Raw genomic sequence first — 17,849 nt, forward strand, 5'->3', positions numbered from 1 at the left:
TGCAGTTTGTGCTGGTTTGACTTTAATTTTGCCCATTTAAAGAAAATGTGATTCGATACCCTTAATGTCCTATGCTCGCAATTACCTTAGCACTTCACGTTCACAACCTTTAGTCTGAATTGCTGATTAAGGACAAGATAAATTAGTGCGAGTGTTGCCACCATTATTATAGACTGTGAAATGGAAATCAAAATTCGACCATTTTAGCAATTGTAGAAAAAAAGCGATACACTAAAAAATTATTTTAGGACAGTGTTCAAATATTTGTAAGCTTTAATATTACAATTAGTTGTAAATAAAAATAATTAGTTAGTTATAAATTTTAATAAATTAAATTTTAATTAACATTGTAAGTGTGGTGAAATGTAGTTAAACAGTAAATTAAATTTTTTCATCAAAAAATAAAATTTGTAAATGCATTTTTCTTAAGTTAAGGTGTGCCCATAGTTATGCATCTGATCCTTAGGGGAGTCATAAATGGTGCCTGTAATAAACATTATAGAAATTTAACTAATATTAATCTACTCCCATGGAACAATAAAAACGGAATTATATGATATTTACAATTTAAAAAATTTCAACTATTTTTATAAGTATCTGATTGTGAGTTTAATATGTCAACTGTATTGCACATATGTATGTATGTCAAATAAATCCCATAAAAAACGTTAAGTAATGTATAAAACGTCGTTTGCATTAGAACTTTTTGCCGGGTTAACCTTCTTTATTACGATTTTTTTGATGTATACCTAATGACATTGACATTTGAAATCCAGTGGATTTATTAAATTCGCTCATATGCAAACGTACTATAGGAACACCCTTAAGCAATAACTTTAGACAGATAGTTATGTATATTTTTCGACTTTATTATTATTTGTTCGTTATAAGTTGCTCCATAGTTTTATAATTAAAAAAATATGTTAAACTGTTACTTCAAAATAAATATGATTACATTTAATTTCAATAATATTTGTTTGCTTCGTTTCCATTGCATTATTTACAGGTGAGATTTTTATTGAGAACAATGTGTACAGCTTCGTTTGTGGTCACTAGTGAGGGGATATGTAATTGTTGTTGATTTAAGATTTGATCGCTTAAAATGGTTCTTCCACATTGGACATATCCAAGGGATGGCCCATTGATTCTCCATCATTGGTAAAATGATTACGCAACATTTGAATGAGGGGCATTCTCTTGCCGAATCTGGAATGAAAAAAAAATTAGTAAAAGACAATAACACAAAGAAATCTACAAAAAGAGAAGGAGTATTGTTGAAGGAAGTATATTCAGAGAGTAAAATAGGGTATTATAAATATGTAATGTAATATTGTTGGAGCAACCATATATTGTTTGACACAATATATACATATATGGTCAATATATTATATGGTTGCTATAACAATATATATTGTTTCTCATTGTTGGAGTAATCATAAAATGTGTTAATTATGCCTTTTGACAAAATATGTATGGTTGCTGTAACAATATACATGGTTGTTGTAACAAGATATATGGTTGCTATAACAATATATATGGTCCCTGTAACAATATGTATTTGTACATATTTACATACACTATGTTTTTTTTTCAAAATATGTTAATAGCAAAAATATTCATTCTCTGTATGTACTGTACACTGAAACTTCCTGACATTGGTCTTTATTGAAATAACACATGACCATTGGCCATTTTCTCTACTCTACTTACCTTACACGTGCCCTATCTCCATAGTAGGTATCCAAATCCTGTAAATATTTCATGGCATCAGCCATATTCGAGATATCATTGTTGCGTGGTGGTCTGGAATTGTTAGCATTAACATTGGCGGTCAACAAAGCAACGACTGCTACCAAAATGAGTACTTGACGAACGGTGGAGACCATTTTTAAGCTGAAAATATACACAAAAATATAGAATGTTAATCATTTTCTAACATCGACTGTAAATTTTTAGGTACGTATTATAAACAGTGGGTTAAATTTTTCCACTGCTGACCTACATAAAGCTAGAAGTTTTATGACCACTGGAAACCTCAAATGTCGATTAACAGGTAGTTCGGTCAATAAATGTTGCTAATATCTTCACAAATCCTAAACTCGGAAGGTATCGTTATATGGGGACTATACCGAAACATTGACCTACACACAGAGAAGAGATATTGTTGGAACAATCATATTCTAAGAGCAAAATAGTGTATTTTAAAAATCTGAAAATATATATTGTTGTTTCAACCATATATTTTTTATTAGCAAACATGATGACACAAAATATATTGTTGCGCCAACAATACATATTTTAAGAATTTTAAAATACACTGTTTTGCTCTTAGAATATGATTGTTCCAACAATATTTTTTCTCTGCGTGTATGTTGAGAATGTTTTGTGACCCACTCAATTCGTAAGATTTCGATGTCATTAGTCATTTTTGTCGGCAGGTTATTTGGAGCGTTTGGATCATTATCTCAGGAAGTATGGGCTTGTCCCCAAAAAATTGTAAAAGGTTGCGTCAGCACAACATTCTACGAAAAAAAATCTTGACGATTCATGAAGTGTTCCCAAAATGCACTTGTGTCAACAATTTTGAAATTTTGTTTGGAAGGTACCCATAGGAATATACTAATATAGTCCATATTGGAAGCTCATCTATGTTTGGAAGAAATATTACAATGTGGAAAGTATTGACCAATTAAGTAACCCCCTTGGATTTTTGCTAAAGATGTTGAAGTTTTGTTGTGGAGGTAATCGAGGCAGTGGAACAATATTGCCCCTCTTCGAAATTGATCTAAATTTGAAAAAAATATTACCAGTAGTGAAATTCTGTAGCTCATATTTCAAGTTACTCGAGGCAGTGGAACGCTATGACCCATCTTCGAAATTGATCTAAATTTGATAAAGAAATATTCTGTATCTCATTTTTCAAGTTACCAGCAAAAATTGGTAAAATTAAAATGCTCATAATTTTCGTAATTAACGAAATTTGTCGGTAAGTTAACAACCAAAATAAAGTTGTCGCTAAGTCATACCGAAAACAAATTTTATTGATACTTTTTATTCATTTATATGCGTTTTATCTTACAGATTTTTGTCGGTAACTCAAAACAAATGAGTTACAGAATTTCACTACAGATCAACTGAATCGGTTGATCTATTAGAAAGTTATCGTGCGCTCCAGCTAGACAGACGGACGGATAAAATTCAACTTTTATTGATACTTTTTATTCATAATTTTGCGTTTTAATTTTACCGATTTTTGTCGGTAACTCAAAAAAATGAGTTACGGAATTTCACTACAGAGCTAAATTTTGAACCGAATCGGTTGATATGTTGGAGAGTTATGGTGCGCTCCAAAAAAATGAGTTGAGGAATTTCACTACAGAGCTAAATTTTGAACCGAATCGGTTGATCTGTTGGAGAGTTATCGTGCGCTCCAGCTAGGCAGACGGACGGCGGCAAATCGACTCCAAATTGTCTGAAACGGATTTCGTCCAAAAATACTGGGGACTAAGATGGTAGTCGTATTAATGAATATTAGGGTTATGACTTTTCGACATTTTTTTAAATGATTTCCTGCAGCACGGATAAATGAACTTTTTGCTATTAATCACAAAACTAACTTTTATTACATTAAAATATAAAAAAGTTCACGCATAAATCGATTTAATAAAATATTTTTTTTTTTTTGAAAAAAATGTGTGAAATGAAAAAAAATCTCAAAAATTATTTTCTGTTGCACGAATAAATAAACTGAAGCCTGAATTCCATTCAAATATCGAAAAAGGTCACTAACCACTTTGAAAAAATTGTGAATTTTTTGTCTTTTGTTAAAAAATTATATCTTTGAAAAAAAAGCGTTTACGACCATTTTTAATCCCAGAATTAAAGAAAATTATTGAGAAACAAATGTTATGTCGGTTTGATTATCTCATGAGGCATGAGGCTAAGGTAGAATGAACGCCGCAGAGGGGTTTCAGATCATTCAGAAAAATGGACTAAAATATAATATTTTTTTTTGGAAAAAATCATTAAAATTGCCTTGATTGGGCTCTGCAACTTGAAGAAGAAATATGACTCAAATGCGGACATCTTGATACAAGCGTATAATGCGTATTTCGGATTCCAAAAGCACTATAAATTTAGTAGCGTACAAATTAAATGCGTTTGAAACAATAAAAATATAACAAAATTACCACAGCTCAATGAAAGTGGGTAAAATTTTATATTTTAAAGCATAATTTTAGGCGTACTACTTTAAATGCAATTAAAAAGTGTTGCCAACCAAAAGCACCAATGAAAACATCGGTGAACAGATGGGAAAGAGACATTTCAAATGAGATTTTTGATTTGAATGTTTATAAAATATTATATAGAATATAAGTCCAGGCAAAATCATTTCAATATTGAAAACTATCCGAAATATGTGTTAATTGATATTTCAACAATCAAAGGTAGTGTTTGCTAGGGTGCAAAAGATGTAGGTAGTGTTACACTGGAACTCACATAACTCGTTAGTTATTACAACAGAATGTTTTGAATTACAATTTTAAATAATATTGAGGGTTGGTGCTTTTTATTTGGGATGACGAATTTTAGCTAGGGTTTTCATATTATTTAAAAAAGCTCTTGCTAAAGGTGTTTCTTATGAAAACACTTGATTTGGTAGCTGATATCGATAATATTCGGTTGTTATAGAAGTTAGGAGTACATTTTTAACCTATAAGTTAGGTTCATTCTTAAATTATCGAATTTAAAACAAATTGTAAAAATCCGGGAAATATTATACAAATTAGTTAGTTCACTAGTGACCGGTTTCTTCAAATTCACAGAATTATGGTTTTGCAAGATGTTCACTAACTGATAATAGAGATGGGATTTGGATACCTTTAATTAATTGAAATTTAATGTTTCCGATTGGAATAAAATAAAATTAAAACTCGTATGCCTATTTTATTATGTTTTTGATATTTCTTCAAAATTATAATATTTGAACAAAAACAAATTAAATATACAACGTTTTATAGTCGTATATGGAAAAATTATATGCACATCTACACCATTCACTACTGATAAAAACTATAAATCATTTGCAGTTGTTTTTCCAATATCACTTATTCACTTCTAATTAATAATTTACCTTTGTGTTTGATTTGGTTTATACGTTAATACCACTAATACAAATTGAGTATCAATAAACTCCGATATTTGTTTGATGATATCGCTTTTGTTTTTTGTTTATTAGGAAATCACACAAATATTTTGCTTATCACTTCACTTGAACTGAATGAATGACTGACTGACGATGCACTCTGTTTGACCTGTTGAATGTGAATGTGCTTTTAGAACACAAAAGAGCATCCTTTTATACCACAAAACGCGCTGGAACACTATGTCACAGTGATAACTCTCACAACGCCATAGTGACAGATTAGTATGTTAATGCAAATGATAATAAAAAACAAAAAAAAAAAAAAAACAAAACGCACACAAAACTGTCACAGAAGCCCAAAAAGTTTTCAAATTTGTGAGGAATAAATGTTTGTTTGGATGTGTGTATGTGGGTGCGTGTGTATGTCTCAAATTGCTTGTTTGAAGCCTTTAAACTAAACACATCTACCTGCCTGCCTGTGGTGGGGTGGTGTTATAAAATAGTCTACTATCAAATATCCTCGTTGGTCCTCCTTTGTTCTAGTCATTGTTTATTCATTTATTTTATTCAGATTGTATAGAGAACAAACAAATGTGAAATAGGTGGTATATTTTTTTGAAAAAATGAAGAAGAAGATTTAATTTTGAACTCATTTATTTCATAATGAGCAAATTTGAGGGGTGCAAAGACATTTATGGAAAAGTTGAACTAAATGCATGAATAGGAAAAGATGTAAAGTTTTTCAAGAAAAAATATCATCATAGCATAATATAAGAGGACAGTGTAAAAGAAATGGAAAATTTAAATGAAGCAGTAAACAATACGACAAGGGTAATAAGTAGACTTCCGGCAACAGGCAATATGGTGATTAGCAACACCAGAACCAGATATTTAAATCACCATGTTGAGCATGTTTAAACTAAAGATCCTTAAGAAAATTCGGTCTTGAAACGAAAATATCGATCCTATAAGAATCCTAACAAATAATGAGGATGAAAAATACCAAGGAACGGACTTGACAGCCTTTAACGTGCAAAATCCAGGACTTATGTTGGTTCCACTATAATATATAGTGGACTCTGACTTCCCCGTGGCGTTACCTAGTAGAGCTGGCAAAAAATCGATGGCACTATCGATAAAATCGATTGTTTTTTAAAAATTAAATATCGATAGATAGTTTTGCCAATCGATATTATCGGAACAAAAACCCCCAACCCAAAACTCATTAAAATAAATAGAAATTTCGCTGCTTTTCGGTTTTGTGTGTGTGAGAAAATAAGTCCGTAGTTACACGTACATATTTTTCGGAAAGGTAAAATGTATTTTTTTAAATATTTTTATAAGATAAAAGCAATTTTTTATTCTCCTTTGCATTTCTGTGAACTACTTGTGCAAAATGTCAAGAAAAGCATTGACATTTCCGCCATTTTCATCTCCAAATTAATGGTGTTGACAGCTTACCGATAATATCGATAGTAATCGATATTTTAAACTATTATATCGAAAATATCTAATGTTGGGAATATCGATGGTTTGCCAGCTCTATTACCTAGGGAACTACCATTAATAAGCGTTAGAGGCAGTGAGCTAACATATGTCGCACTTCCACCCATAATAACGATAAAAACTTGGACTAGCTTTCAGGTTATAGCCACCAATAAAATAACATCCTACTATATAAAAAAATATATATAAATAAATATATAAAAAAACAAACAAAAATAATACATGTATTAAAGCGTAAAATTCGGCCGGGCCGAACTTTTCATACCTTCCACCATAAAATATTCTGAACTAAAGCGGAATAATTATTATCTTTCCTGTCCACAATTTTAGGAGGAGATATTTTGTGACCACTGATACCTAAATAAGGTAAAAAAGCATAAAAATTTATTCAATCGGTCGGGGACTATATATAATCATATCAAAGTGTGGATCTATGTTTTTGGTGGAGAAGTTTTGTGACCACCGGGAACCTCATATGTAGAATTGCGGATACTTGGTTAAAAAATTGTAGCAAGTGAAGTTGCTCGAGTTTAGGTAGTGCCAAAGAAATTCTCGATCAGAGTGTATCTATTTGAGCGAGCAATTGACACTTGGGTATAAAAAGTTTCTTGTTGAAAAAGAAACAAGGGAACTGATGAAGATCTGTGGCGAGATCTGAAACTATAGTCTTCCCTGCCTTACCCCTTGGTAAACATAGCCAATTTTTTGCCACTAATAAATTATAGTTGTTTTAATAAAATATTAAAACAACGACTATAGGATTAAGCTTGACTATTTTGAAAAACAAAATCCAAAATACCGAAAATCGGGAGGTACCGTCATATGGGGGCTATACCAAAACATGGACCTATGTTGACAATTTATATGGGGGGCTATACAAAAACATGGACCTATGTTGACAGTTTTTGGTGGAGATCTTTTGTGATCACTAGGAACCTTAACTGTCAAATTACAGGTAGTTCAGTCAATAATTTTAGCTAAAATCCTCAAAATACCCAAAATTGGGAGGTACCGTTATATGGGGGCTATACCAAAACATGGACCTATGTCGACGGTTTTTAGTGGATATATTTTGTGATCATTGAGAACCCCAAACGTGAAATTACAGGTAGTTCGGTCAAAAAATGTACCTAAAATACCCAAAATACCGAAAATCGGGAGGTACCGTTATATGGGGGCTATACCAAAAAGTGGTCCGATATAGCCCATCTTCGAACTTGAACTGCCTATGGAAAAAGACACTTGGGTGCAAAACCTTAGCGCTCAAGTTCAATTATTGCGAACGCTGTAGTGATTACAACAGATGGACAGACGAAAATGGCTAGATCGTCTTAGAATTTTATCCTGATCAAGAATATATATACTTTATATGGTCTCAAATGATTAGTTCAATGTGTTACAAACAGAAAAACAAACTTAGTATACCCTCCATACTATGGTGAATGGTAAAACAAGTAAAAAAGTATTTGTCAGCTTTGTCGACAGAGATATATGCTCAGCCTGTGTGAGTTGAAACTTTCGTCTACGGACAGATCAAAAAGCCGCCACACAACAAAAATTCCTTTCCCTAAAAATTAGGTATTTAAAGAGTTTTCTGAATTTTGTGGCCTTTTTTGGACGTACATATGAATATGCCAAAAAAATGTGGGTTTGAATTAAAACATAAACATTTTTGAAGTGGATTTAATTGTTTGGGAGTCATTTCTTTTCGAAAGATATCGCGCCCACCAGTCATTTCAGCTGGTCAACGTATAATTTAGAGCTTTTGGACTACTATGTCAGCATGCATGGCACGAAAATCATAATATCTCTGTAAACAGGACCACAAGAAGTAGATTCGGTATAAATTTTAAACGGCTCTTACAACAAATCCTAAAGTGCACTTAAACAAAATTGTTGAACTTTAGTGTTCAGTTATCGTGTGAGGGAGTTATCGTGCTTTCCAGCCACTAGACATGGTGACATAGGGGTTTTTTACAGCTTTCGGGCCATCTTCTCAGGAAGTATGGAGTTGCCCCTGAAAGTACTTGTAATGGGGCAGCTAATACAAATTGTTACAACGACAACGAAAAAGATAAGAGAGGAGGTCTTAAACTGCACTTTTCCGAAATTATTGAGTGTGGTACCCGAAGAAGTGGACCTATATACCATATTCGAACCAGATCTATGTATGCTTTGTAGAGATATTACAATGTGGAAGGTATGGACTAACTCAGTTACTGCCTTCGAGAGTTATCGTGCGCCCCATTTTAGCGAACAATTTTTAACTTTTGTGGGGGAGGTACATGAAGTAGTAGACCTATATGGCTCATCTTCGATCTTAAAGTAAGTTTGGACAAAAAATATTACGAAAGTAAAATTTTGGGCCGAATCGGCTGATTCTTTCGCGAGTTATATTGCGCTTCAGTCACAACACGTAGTGCTATAGGGGTTTTTACAGTTTTCGGGTCATTTTCTCGGGAAGTATGGACTTACCTCTGAAAAAACTTGTACCGTCGCACGTTGGGGCAAGATTGAAAAAAACGGGTCTGAATTGAAACATTGAAACACAAGTTTTTGATAATCTGTCTTAACAGGGTTAACGAGTACAAAATTCTACTTCACTAGCCAAAATAGCAAAGTCGAATGGTGTTTACTTTTCGTGTAGAACAGTGTTAAAGTTGAACATATTTTTAAAATTTATGAAACTGGTGAAAAGTATTAAATTTTTCTACTTTTAAATCGCCATAACTTGGCATTTTCAAAATGGATATTTCAAACAGAGGCAATTCTTATGGCCTGTTTCACTAAGACGATTCGAATACAAATTCGTTCGAACAACTACCAAACTTCTGTTGTTTGAATAATATTTTATAATTTTTTTGTTATCAATCAAATAAAAATGTTCTTCAACAAAAGGAGTTTGGTAGTAATTGGAACGAATTTGAATTCGAATCGTCTTAGAGAAACAGACTGTTAATATTTTAGGAAAAAAATTGTTCTGAAAAAGGCTTGTAGAAATGTGTTTAAAAAAATTCGTCGAAATGTGTCCAGATTTTGCATAATTTTGAAATGTATTGAAGTATAGCAAAAAAAAGAGTGTCAAGAAAGTCATGAGAATTTTGTATTCTTCTCTTGATTGTTGTCTTTGATATTGCGCAAACAAAACTTGCTTCTTGCTTGCGCATTTTGAGTTATGTCAAAAATGGTGGAAATAGCCTTAGGTCAAATGTTTTCATTTTGGGGGTTTTGTCTTCATTTTCCCTGTTATTGTTGTACAGTATGTCGTGTTTTGGTTTAATGTCTGTGTTCACCTTACATAAGACAATGTGTGCAGGTCCACAATTATGTTATAGTTACTACATATATATAATGATTTATATGAAATGATGGCGATGCACTTGGGCTGAAATCGCAAAAAAGGAAATTAAATAAAACAAATTAAATTCGGTTTTTGGTATAACTGTCGTTACATGGTAATATGGTACAAAATTCTAAGACTTTAACCAAAATTTCAAGATCATTTATTGTTTACTTCTCAGCCATGTAAAACTTCTCTACAAAAGTGGTGTCTTAGACACGCCGTTCGGCCTCGGCAATAACCTGTAGGTCCCATATCATTGAGCTAAAATGAATCGGGGTGCACTCATTGATATGAGAGAAGTCTCCCTTGTCCCTTATGGGATGTTTGTGGAACAATTATTATTTATATATATATATATATATATATATATATATATATATATATATATATATATATTGTTTACTTCTACAGTTATATTGTGATAAAGCTAATGATTTTTTAATAATTTGAAGAGAACCATAAAAAACCATAAAGTAGCGGAATATTTTGTATGGAGGTTATTCCAAAACGAGAATATATAGAGATGATGTTTGATAGAAATATTTTCAATCCCTTCAAAATGCACAATTCACAAGTTGATCTAGTTTAGTTGCAATATATGCATAAAATATTCGAAAACCCCCAAATTTGACTGTACCTCTATATGGGGGCTATACGAAAATATTGACAAATTTTCACACTATGAATTCTTAGGCATTCAGAACTATAAATGCTAATTTACAGATAAATGTACTAAAAAATGTGGTCAAGACCCTCGAAATACATAAAATCGGGATATACCCTTGTATGGGAGCTACACTAAAATATTGACCTAACATAATAATTTCTTGCCAAATATTAGCTTACTATAATTTATCATATTAGAAGATTTTAGATGCAACAAATAATAAATGTAGCCAAAACCGTAAAAACACTTCATAGTTTTTATGGTACCCATTTATGAGGGCTTCGAATATACCTCTTCAATCCCTCAATTTGCACCAAAACTGTGTTCCGTTATATTGATTGAAGTGTAAACATTCGAAAAATATTAACAATGAATTAATCTCCTTTTTTGGAATCTTGCCCCAATATGCGTCGCAGCGAATACAAGTTGTTACAAGGAAAATCAAACGGATTCGAGAGGAGGTATTAAAGTGCACTTTTCCGAAGTTTCGTGGATTTGAAGTTTTGATTTTTGGTTGATCCAACCTCAGCGGTGTCCCGATCTGCCTACAAGCAACAGCTTGTCGTAATGAAGCAATCGTGAACAACAATCTTTTACAGATGGGGGTGCCTTGGTATTTGTGTTCGAAGGTAAGCTGCCAACCGAGAGGTAAACTGGAGGAGTAGAAAGGAACCCAAGAAAGAGATAGAGAGTTAAATCTGGACCCAACGATTAGAGATTGGGATCGACCCTGACTCTGAATCGGACAGCAAAAAGGAAACAGATACAACCGTTTTTGGAATTTTATACTAAAGAGGATGTCCAAAAGATGGGGGATTAGGTGAGCGAGAGTATCGCTTAGCTCACAACGAAAATAAAACAGTTGTCAGGGACTCAACGATGGAACTTCAAGAATGAACCGGCAGCTGCTTAATAAAAAACACTGTCCCCTGGAGATCAAAACCACTGTCCCCACTTGCACAGAAGCGGCGATGATGATTAGATCTCCTAAAGAACAGAACACTGCTAACCAGCGAAAAAAGAGCTTTCCACATTCAAAACCTCGTCCAAACCCACGCTAAGTAGACTGTCCCGAATACCCTTTGGCAGAGGTCGACAAAGTGAGCTCGGACATGGAGAGGGTGAGACGAACCACTAAATTTTGTAAAAAAAAAGATATCGCGAACCTTGCAGATGAGGAAGATGGCCAGGTAGACAGGAATGAAGTCGCCATCAACTTTGATAAGGTAGCTATCGAAAAAATGGTTTAAGACAAATTGTTGGAATACATTCTTCATGGGAGTGGTTCAATAAAAATAAACAGAAAAGAGCTTAAGGGAAAACTAATAAAGTACCACTTGGCGAGGAAGAGAAATCCCTCACCTAACCAAAGCGGTAGTATATGTAAAATTGGGTATTGCTGCAAACTCGAGACAGAGCGCATGCTCGAGATTTTGGGCAAACAAAGCGAGACTTTGGATGTGAAGAAATGGGAAGGTAGTCTTTCACAGGGAGGAGAACGAGAATGCTACTGTCCTAGTGGTAGAACTTTGCGATCTCTCACTAGTCAGTCTAACAAAGACAGATGACAGAGCTTCACAATTGGAGATTCAAGAATTGGACAGGATGATGATGCCAAACAAAATAGGAGGTAGGTAAACCATAGAAAAACATGACAGGGGGAGTCCAAACAATCAGCTACTGCAAAGAATTCCGTTTATTAAAAAGCCTATGAATGGGTGCCGCCGTGGTGCAATGGTATGCACACCCGCCTTGCACACATAAGGTCGTGGGTTCAAAATACCCCTCAGTAATGTTGGCGACATTTCCTGAGTATTTCAGCCATGTAAAACTTCTCTACAAAAGTGGTGTCTTAGACACGCCGTTCGGACTCGGCGATAAACTGTAGGTCCCATATCATTGAGCTAATATGAATCGGGATGCACTCATTGTCCCATATGGGATGTTTGTGGAACAATTATTATATATTATGAATAAAGGTAGTATACATATTGACTTAATCCAGGAATCGTGGACCGTAAAAAATCAAGTCTCTGAATAAAACCATGTAAAATAACAAATGTTTACCCTAATTCGGCACCTGACCGACACCAGTAATATATGTCACAAATAGGTGTCCGTTGTTTGCTCTCCAAAGTTATCAACGACGGACCCCACTATACTAACACATGTAAAAAATCGTTAAGTTCGATCGGGTCGAACTTCTTATACAACCCACCATAAAATATTCTGAACTAAAATGGTTACCTTTCCTGTCCATAATATTAGGTGGAGCTATTTCATGACCACGGATACCCCAAATGCCAAATGTCAAACTACACGAAGTTCGGTCAAAATTGTACCTAAAAAATAAAAAAATTGGGATCAACCAAATCATATTACCGCTATTTTGGTTTAAAATTGTAGCTAAAGTCCTCAAAATGCCGAAAAACGGGACGTACCGGTATATGGGGGCTATATCAAAACATGGACCTATGTTGCTAATTCTTAGTGACGAAGTGTCCTCAAATGTCAAATTACCGCTATTTCGGTTAAAAATTGTAGCTAAAATCCTCCAAATACGAAAAAAATGGGAGGTACCGTTATATGGGGGCTATACCAAAACATGGACCCATGTTGTCAATTTTTGGTGGAGAAGTTTCTTGACCACTGTGAATCTTAAATGTCAAATTACAGCTACTTCGGTTTCAAATTGTAGAAAAAATCCTCAAAATACCGAAAATCGAAAGGTACCGTTATATGGGGGCTATACCAAAACATGAACCTATGTTGACAATTCCTTGTGAAAAAGTTTTTCGACCAGATGTTCGAACTTCAAACGTCAAATTACCGTCATTTCGGTTAAAAATTATAGCTAAAATTCTCAAAATACGAAAATAACGGGAGGTACCGTTATATGGGTGCTTTACCAAAACATGGACCTATGTTGCACATTTTTGGTGGAGAAGTTTCTTGACCACTGGGAATCTTAAATGTCAAATTACATACCGAAAATCGGAGGTACCATTATATTATGGACCTATGTTGCCAATTCCTAATGAAGTTTTTGCGACCATTGGGAACCTCAAATGTTAAATTACCACTATTGCGGTTAAAATTGAACTAAAAGCCTCAAAATACAGAAAATTGGGAGGTACCGTTATATTGGGGCTGTACCAAAAAATGCACCTGTGCTGATAATTTTTGGTGGATAAGTTTTGCAACCACTGGAAACCTTAAAAGTTAAATTACCGCTATTTCTGTTAAAAATTGTTACTAAAAATCCTCAAAATACCGAAAATCGGGAGGTACCATTAGGACTATACCAATGATCCTTCTCAGATCATCGGTATATAAGATTTGATCTAACTCGGCCACCGCCGAAACCTATAAGTTTCCGAAATAAATCCAAAACCAACTGGATAAAATTTGGAAAACTAATAAAAGAAAGGCTATGGCACGATAGCTATGAATGCTTAAGCACGGAAGATATAGACAGAAATGTCAACATTATAACGGAGGTCTTAGTAAAGTCATTCGAAGAAAGTTGTCCCCTTCGAGAGAGGAAATCTGCCTACGAAAAACCCTGGATGACAGGAGAAATTCGTAACAAATGCAAAGAGGTCCGAAGGCTTTACAACAGAGCTCGACGTAAAAAAATCAAAAATAAAAAAGTTTCTATCGAAAATCCATACACAAACCGAGATTATAGTGAATGATATGGGAAATAAGATGGAAACAATCGATGACACGCTGGGGCTTTTGATGAATACACATTTCCCGCCGAGCACTACTGCCAATGTAGGGATATCGGCAGATGGGGAAAATGCTACGGACGAAGCACCAAACATTGATAAAACAATGGTTAAAGATGCCATCAACAGTTTCAAACCTTTTAAAGCAGCGGGACCAGACCAGGTCTTTTCGGCCTTACTCCAAAAGGAGGTGGACTATATTTCGTCCAAATTAGCTGGTATCTTCAACGCATGCTTAAAATTTGCGTATACCCCTAAAGCCTGGCAGGAGGCGAGGGTAGTGTTTATCCCCAAACCTGGAAAGGCTAGCTACGCAATTCCTAAGTCTTATCGCCATATAAGTCTAACTTCTTTCTTACTCAAAACCATGGAACGTATAGTCGATACCATGATTAAGAGCAAGATCCCAAACGATATGCTTAAATATAAACAACATGCATACGTTAAAGGCAGATCAGTGGAAACCGCTTTACATGAGGTAGTACACCACATCGAAAACACCTTCGACAAGTAGATGTATACACTGGCAGTATGCATTGACATCGAGGGTGCTTTCAATAACGTCAGCACTTAAACCCTTATCCAATCCTTAGATAATTTTTATGTGGACCGGGCCCTTAGGAACTGGGTAAGCAATATGCTAAGGAATAGGTGGATAAGTTGCGGGCTAGACGACGTAACGAAACGCCACAAGGGGGGATTTTGTCTCCTCTAGTGTGGGTTACCACCATAAATAGCCTACTGAGGACTTTAACCAAAGAGGGATTTGAACGAGTCTGTTATGCAGACGACGTTATAATACTTCTGAGGGGAAAGAACCCAAATTTGTTATGCAGACCAAGAGGTCTAAACGTAAACCCGGAAAAAACAGAAATATGTCTTTTCACTAGGACAACAAAACTGGGTCACATCGAGGAACCTGTTTTCCTTAACAAGACTATTAAGATTTCCAATAAGGTCAAATATCTGGTAGTAATCCTGGATAGGAAACATAAATGGAGGGATCATATCCAAGAACGTGCCAACAAAGCATACTGATGTTGGTCAAACTGTAGAGGGCCATAGGCTCTAAATGGGGTCTCAATCCAAAGATGACACACTGGCTATACAAAAGCGTAGTTAGACCCATCCTAACATACGCGTCAGTAGTCTGGTGGACAGCGATGGATAAAAAATGTAATATAAAAATTTTACAAAAAGTTCAAAGAATGTGCTGCTTAGGCGTAAGTGGTGCTATGAGGACAACACCAACGAGGGCACTAAAAACTATTCTATGCATACACCCAATAGAAATTCAGATAAGGTATGAAGCTGCCGTCGCAGCCATAAGGCTGAAGGCGACAGACGAGTGGATCGAAAAGGACCACGTAACATACCATCAAAAAATTCTACAGGTAACAACGGGGGAGTCAATGGATAACGTTAATTCGGACCGTATACCTGAAACAATTGTAGTTGCCTCGTGTGAAACATTAATACCTGACAGACTCGTGAATCGGCGGGACCCTAGCTGAAAGCTTCCTGGAAACTGCTGTTATACAGACGGCTCGATGTTAGGGGGGAGGACGGGACTGGGACTTTTTATTGAAGAATCAGAGACCGAAATCTCTCTTCGGTTGCCGGATCACAATACGGTCCTTCAAGCGGAGATCAGGGCGATCACAGAGTGTCTGAACTGGTTTAATGCTATCTCGAGACCAACTATCGTTAACGTCCTTACGGACAGTCAAATGGCAATCAATGCAATAACATCCAAGATAGTAAAATCGAAAACTGCACTGGACTGCATAAATACGATAAACAATTATTCCCAGCAAGGAATAGGTGAGGCAGACATTAGTAGGCTAACAAGTATCCTTACTGGTCACTTGGGACTACAAGCTCATCTGCATAAAATTAAATGCGCAGATAACAGCTTATGCAGGGCATGCGGAGAGGACGACGAAACGTTGGAGCACTTTCTTTGCCAATGCCCAGCTTTCGCAAATATCAGGTCCCAGTCTATAGGGACCGACACTATACCGGGACTTAATCAGATAACGGTAAATGATGTTAAACAGTTAAGGGATTTTGTTAAGGGCACAGAATTCCTAAAATAATAAAGATACCAAATACGACCCTTTCTTCAATTAGTCTAGAGCACACAACAGGCCTATTCTGGCTTAAGTGTATGTCCATTGGACATGTGGCGACTTACGCCCCTCTTTTCAACCTAACCTAACCTAATGCCTTTTTTATCTTCGAATGTGTTAAATAATAATTTTAATATAAAGCCAATACTCTAATATGTCACCGACACCAGCATCGTGTGTATGTATTTAAAATATTTGTTTGAAAAATTTTGTCCTTTAAAATTTGAATGTACTTTGAAAGTTGAACTGGATAAGAAAACGAAAAACCAAAAATGTCAATTTACTCCACTCTGCCGAAAGTTGTTTTTGAAAATTATCGGGCGTTGTAATAATTTCCTTCGTACTTCATTAATAGACGGACCTCGTGTATGCTAATAATACAAATCACAATTTTCTCTCACTGTCAGTTCAGACATGTAAAAAATATTATTTTTATTATTTAAACATGAGTTCATCTGCATAAATGGTGTGATGACTTATTAGTGTTTGAAAACATTATGGCAAATGAGATTTGTTTCTTTCTGGCCATATGTTTGACTGTCAGCAGTGCACAGATGTCAATATACACAGGTAAGTTTTTTTCCGTTAGCTGGGTGGGTTGTTGTTCCAATTAAAAACTTAGCCTTTGTCATGACATTTCCAATGCAAAAGCGGAACATCATTTTCATTTATTTATCTATGAAATAACTGGTTTTTGGGAAATGTGTTCACATTTTTTCCAGGCTGGCATTTTAGGCGTTCGTTCTGCAAGAGAAGTTGATTTTGCGTCAGCTCAAAGGATTAATTTCGAAAAATGTGAAATAAATTGCAATTTGATTGCTTCAACTAATACCATGTTTCACCTGGTCTAGTAGTTATGACGTTTGTTTTGGTTCGTTTCGGTTTAGTTAGTTTTCAGTGGGACGTACATACATTAAGAAAAATACTATTTTCTATTCGTTCGATTGTTCGTTCGTTCATTCATTCATTAATTAAAATAGGTGCCATAATCTGTGTATTTATTGTGATCAAAGTGGGAATTATTTTTCTTTATCTAATTGATATTATTCATTCAAATGATAACTGGCGCGTAACAATGATGTTTACATTGTTTAGAGTTGTCAGTTGGGGCACATTATGTTTCTCGAAATGCGAAAGAATTGTCGAAAATAACTTCAGCAAGAATGTCATGGCTCAAAAGTAGAGTTGTTAAATCTAAATAATGTTCGTAGACACCCATCATACATACCAAATTGAATCAAAAAAAATGAAAATTGGTATATATGATGGGCGGACACGGCGATCGGTTCTATGCACCGGATTGACTCGGAAGAATCTTCGA

General features: G+C 34.9%; 2 protein-coding genes across 3 annotated transcripts in view; one reads left to right on the forward strand and one right to left on the reverse strand.

The window, feature by feature from the left end:
* Nucleotides 1-967, forward strand: part of LOC141389708 (synaptic vesicle glycoprotein 2B) — a 63,155-nt gene extending 62,188 nt beyond the window's left edge. For both annotated transcript variants that reach the window (XM_073961628.1, XM_073961629.1), the window contains exon 8: nt 6-967. In XM_073961628.1, coding sequence (XP_073817729.1) covers nt 6-40 — 35 coding nt within the window. In that variant the 3' untranslated portion in view covers nt 41-967. The remainder of the gene's footprint in view (nt 1-5) is intronic.
* On the reverse strand, nt 849-5,332 carry NPF (neuropeptide F). Its single transcript, XM_073961630.1, has 3 exons — nt 5,135-5,332; nt 1,711-1,893; nt 849-1,206 (listed from the first exon to the last, which is right to left on the reverse strand). The coding sequence occupies exons 2-3, from the start codon at nt 1,884-1,886 to the stop codon at nt 1,098-1,100; spliced, it is 285 nt and encodes a 94-aa protein (XP_073817731.1). The 5' UTR covers nt 1,887-1,893; nt 5,135-5,332; the 3' UTR covers nt 849-1,097.
* Between the last annotated feature and the right edge of the window lie 12,517 nt (nt 5,333-17,849).

This window comes from Musca autumnalis, unplaced genomic scaffold (assembly GCF_047663935.1).
Source record: "Musca autumnalis isolate F117 unplaced genomic scaffold, ASM4766393v1 scaffold_1, whole genome shotgun sequence".
Classification (NCBI taxonomy): domain Eukaryota; kingdom Metazoa; phylum Arthropoda; class Insecta; order Diptera; family Muscidae; genus Musca; species Musca autumnalis.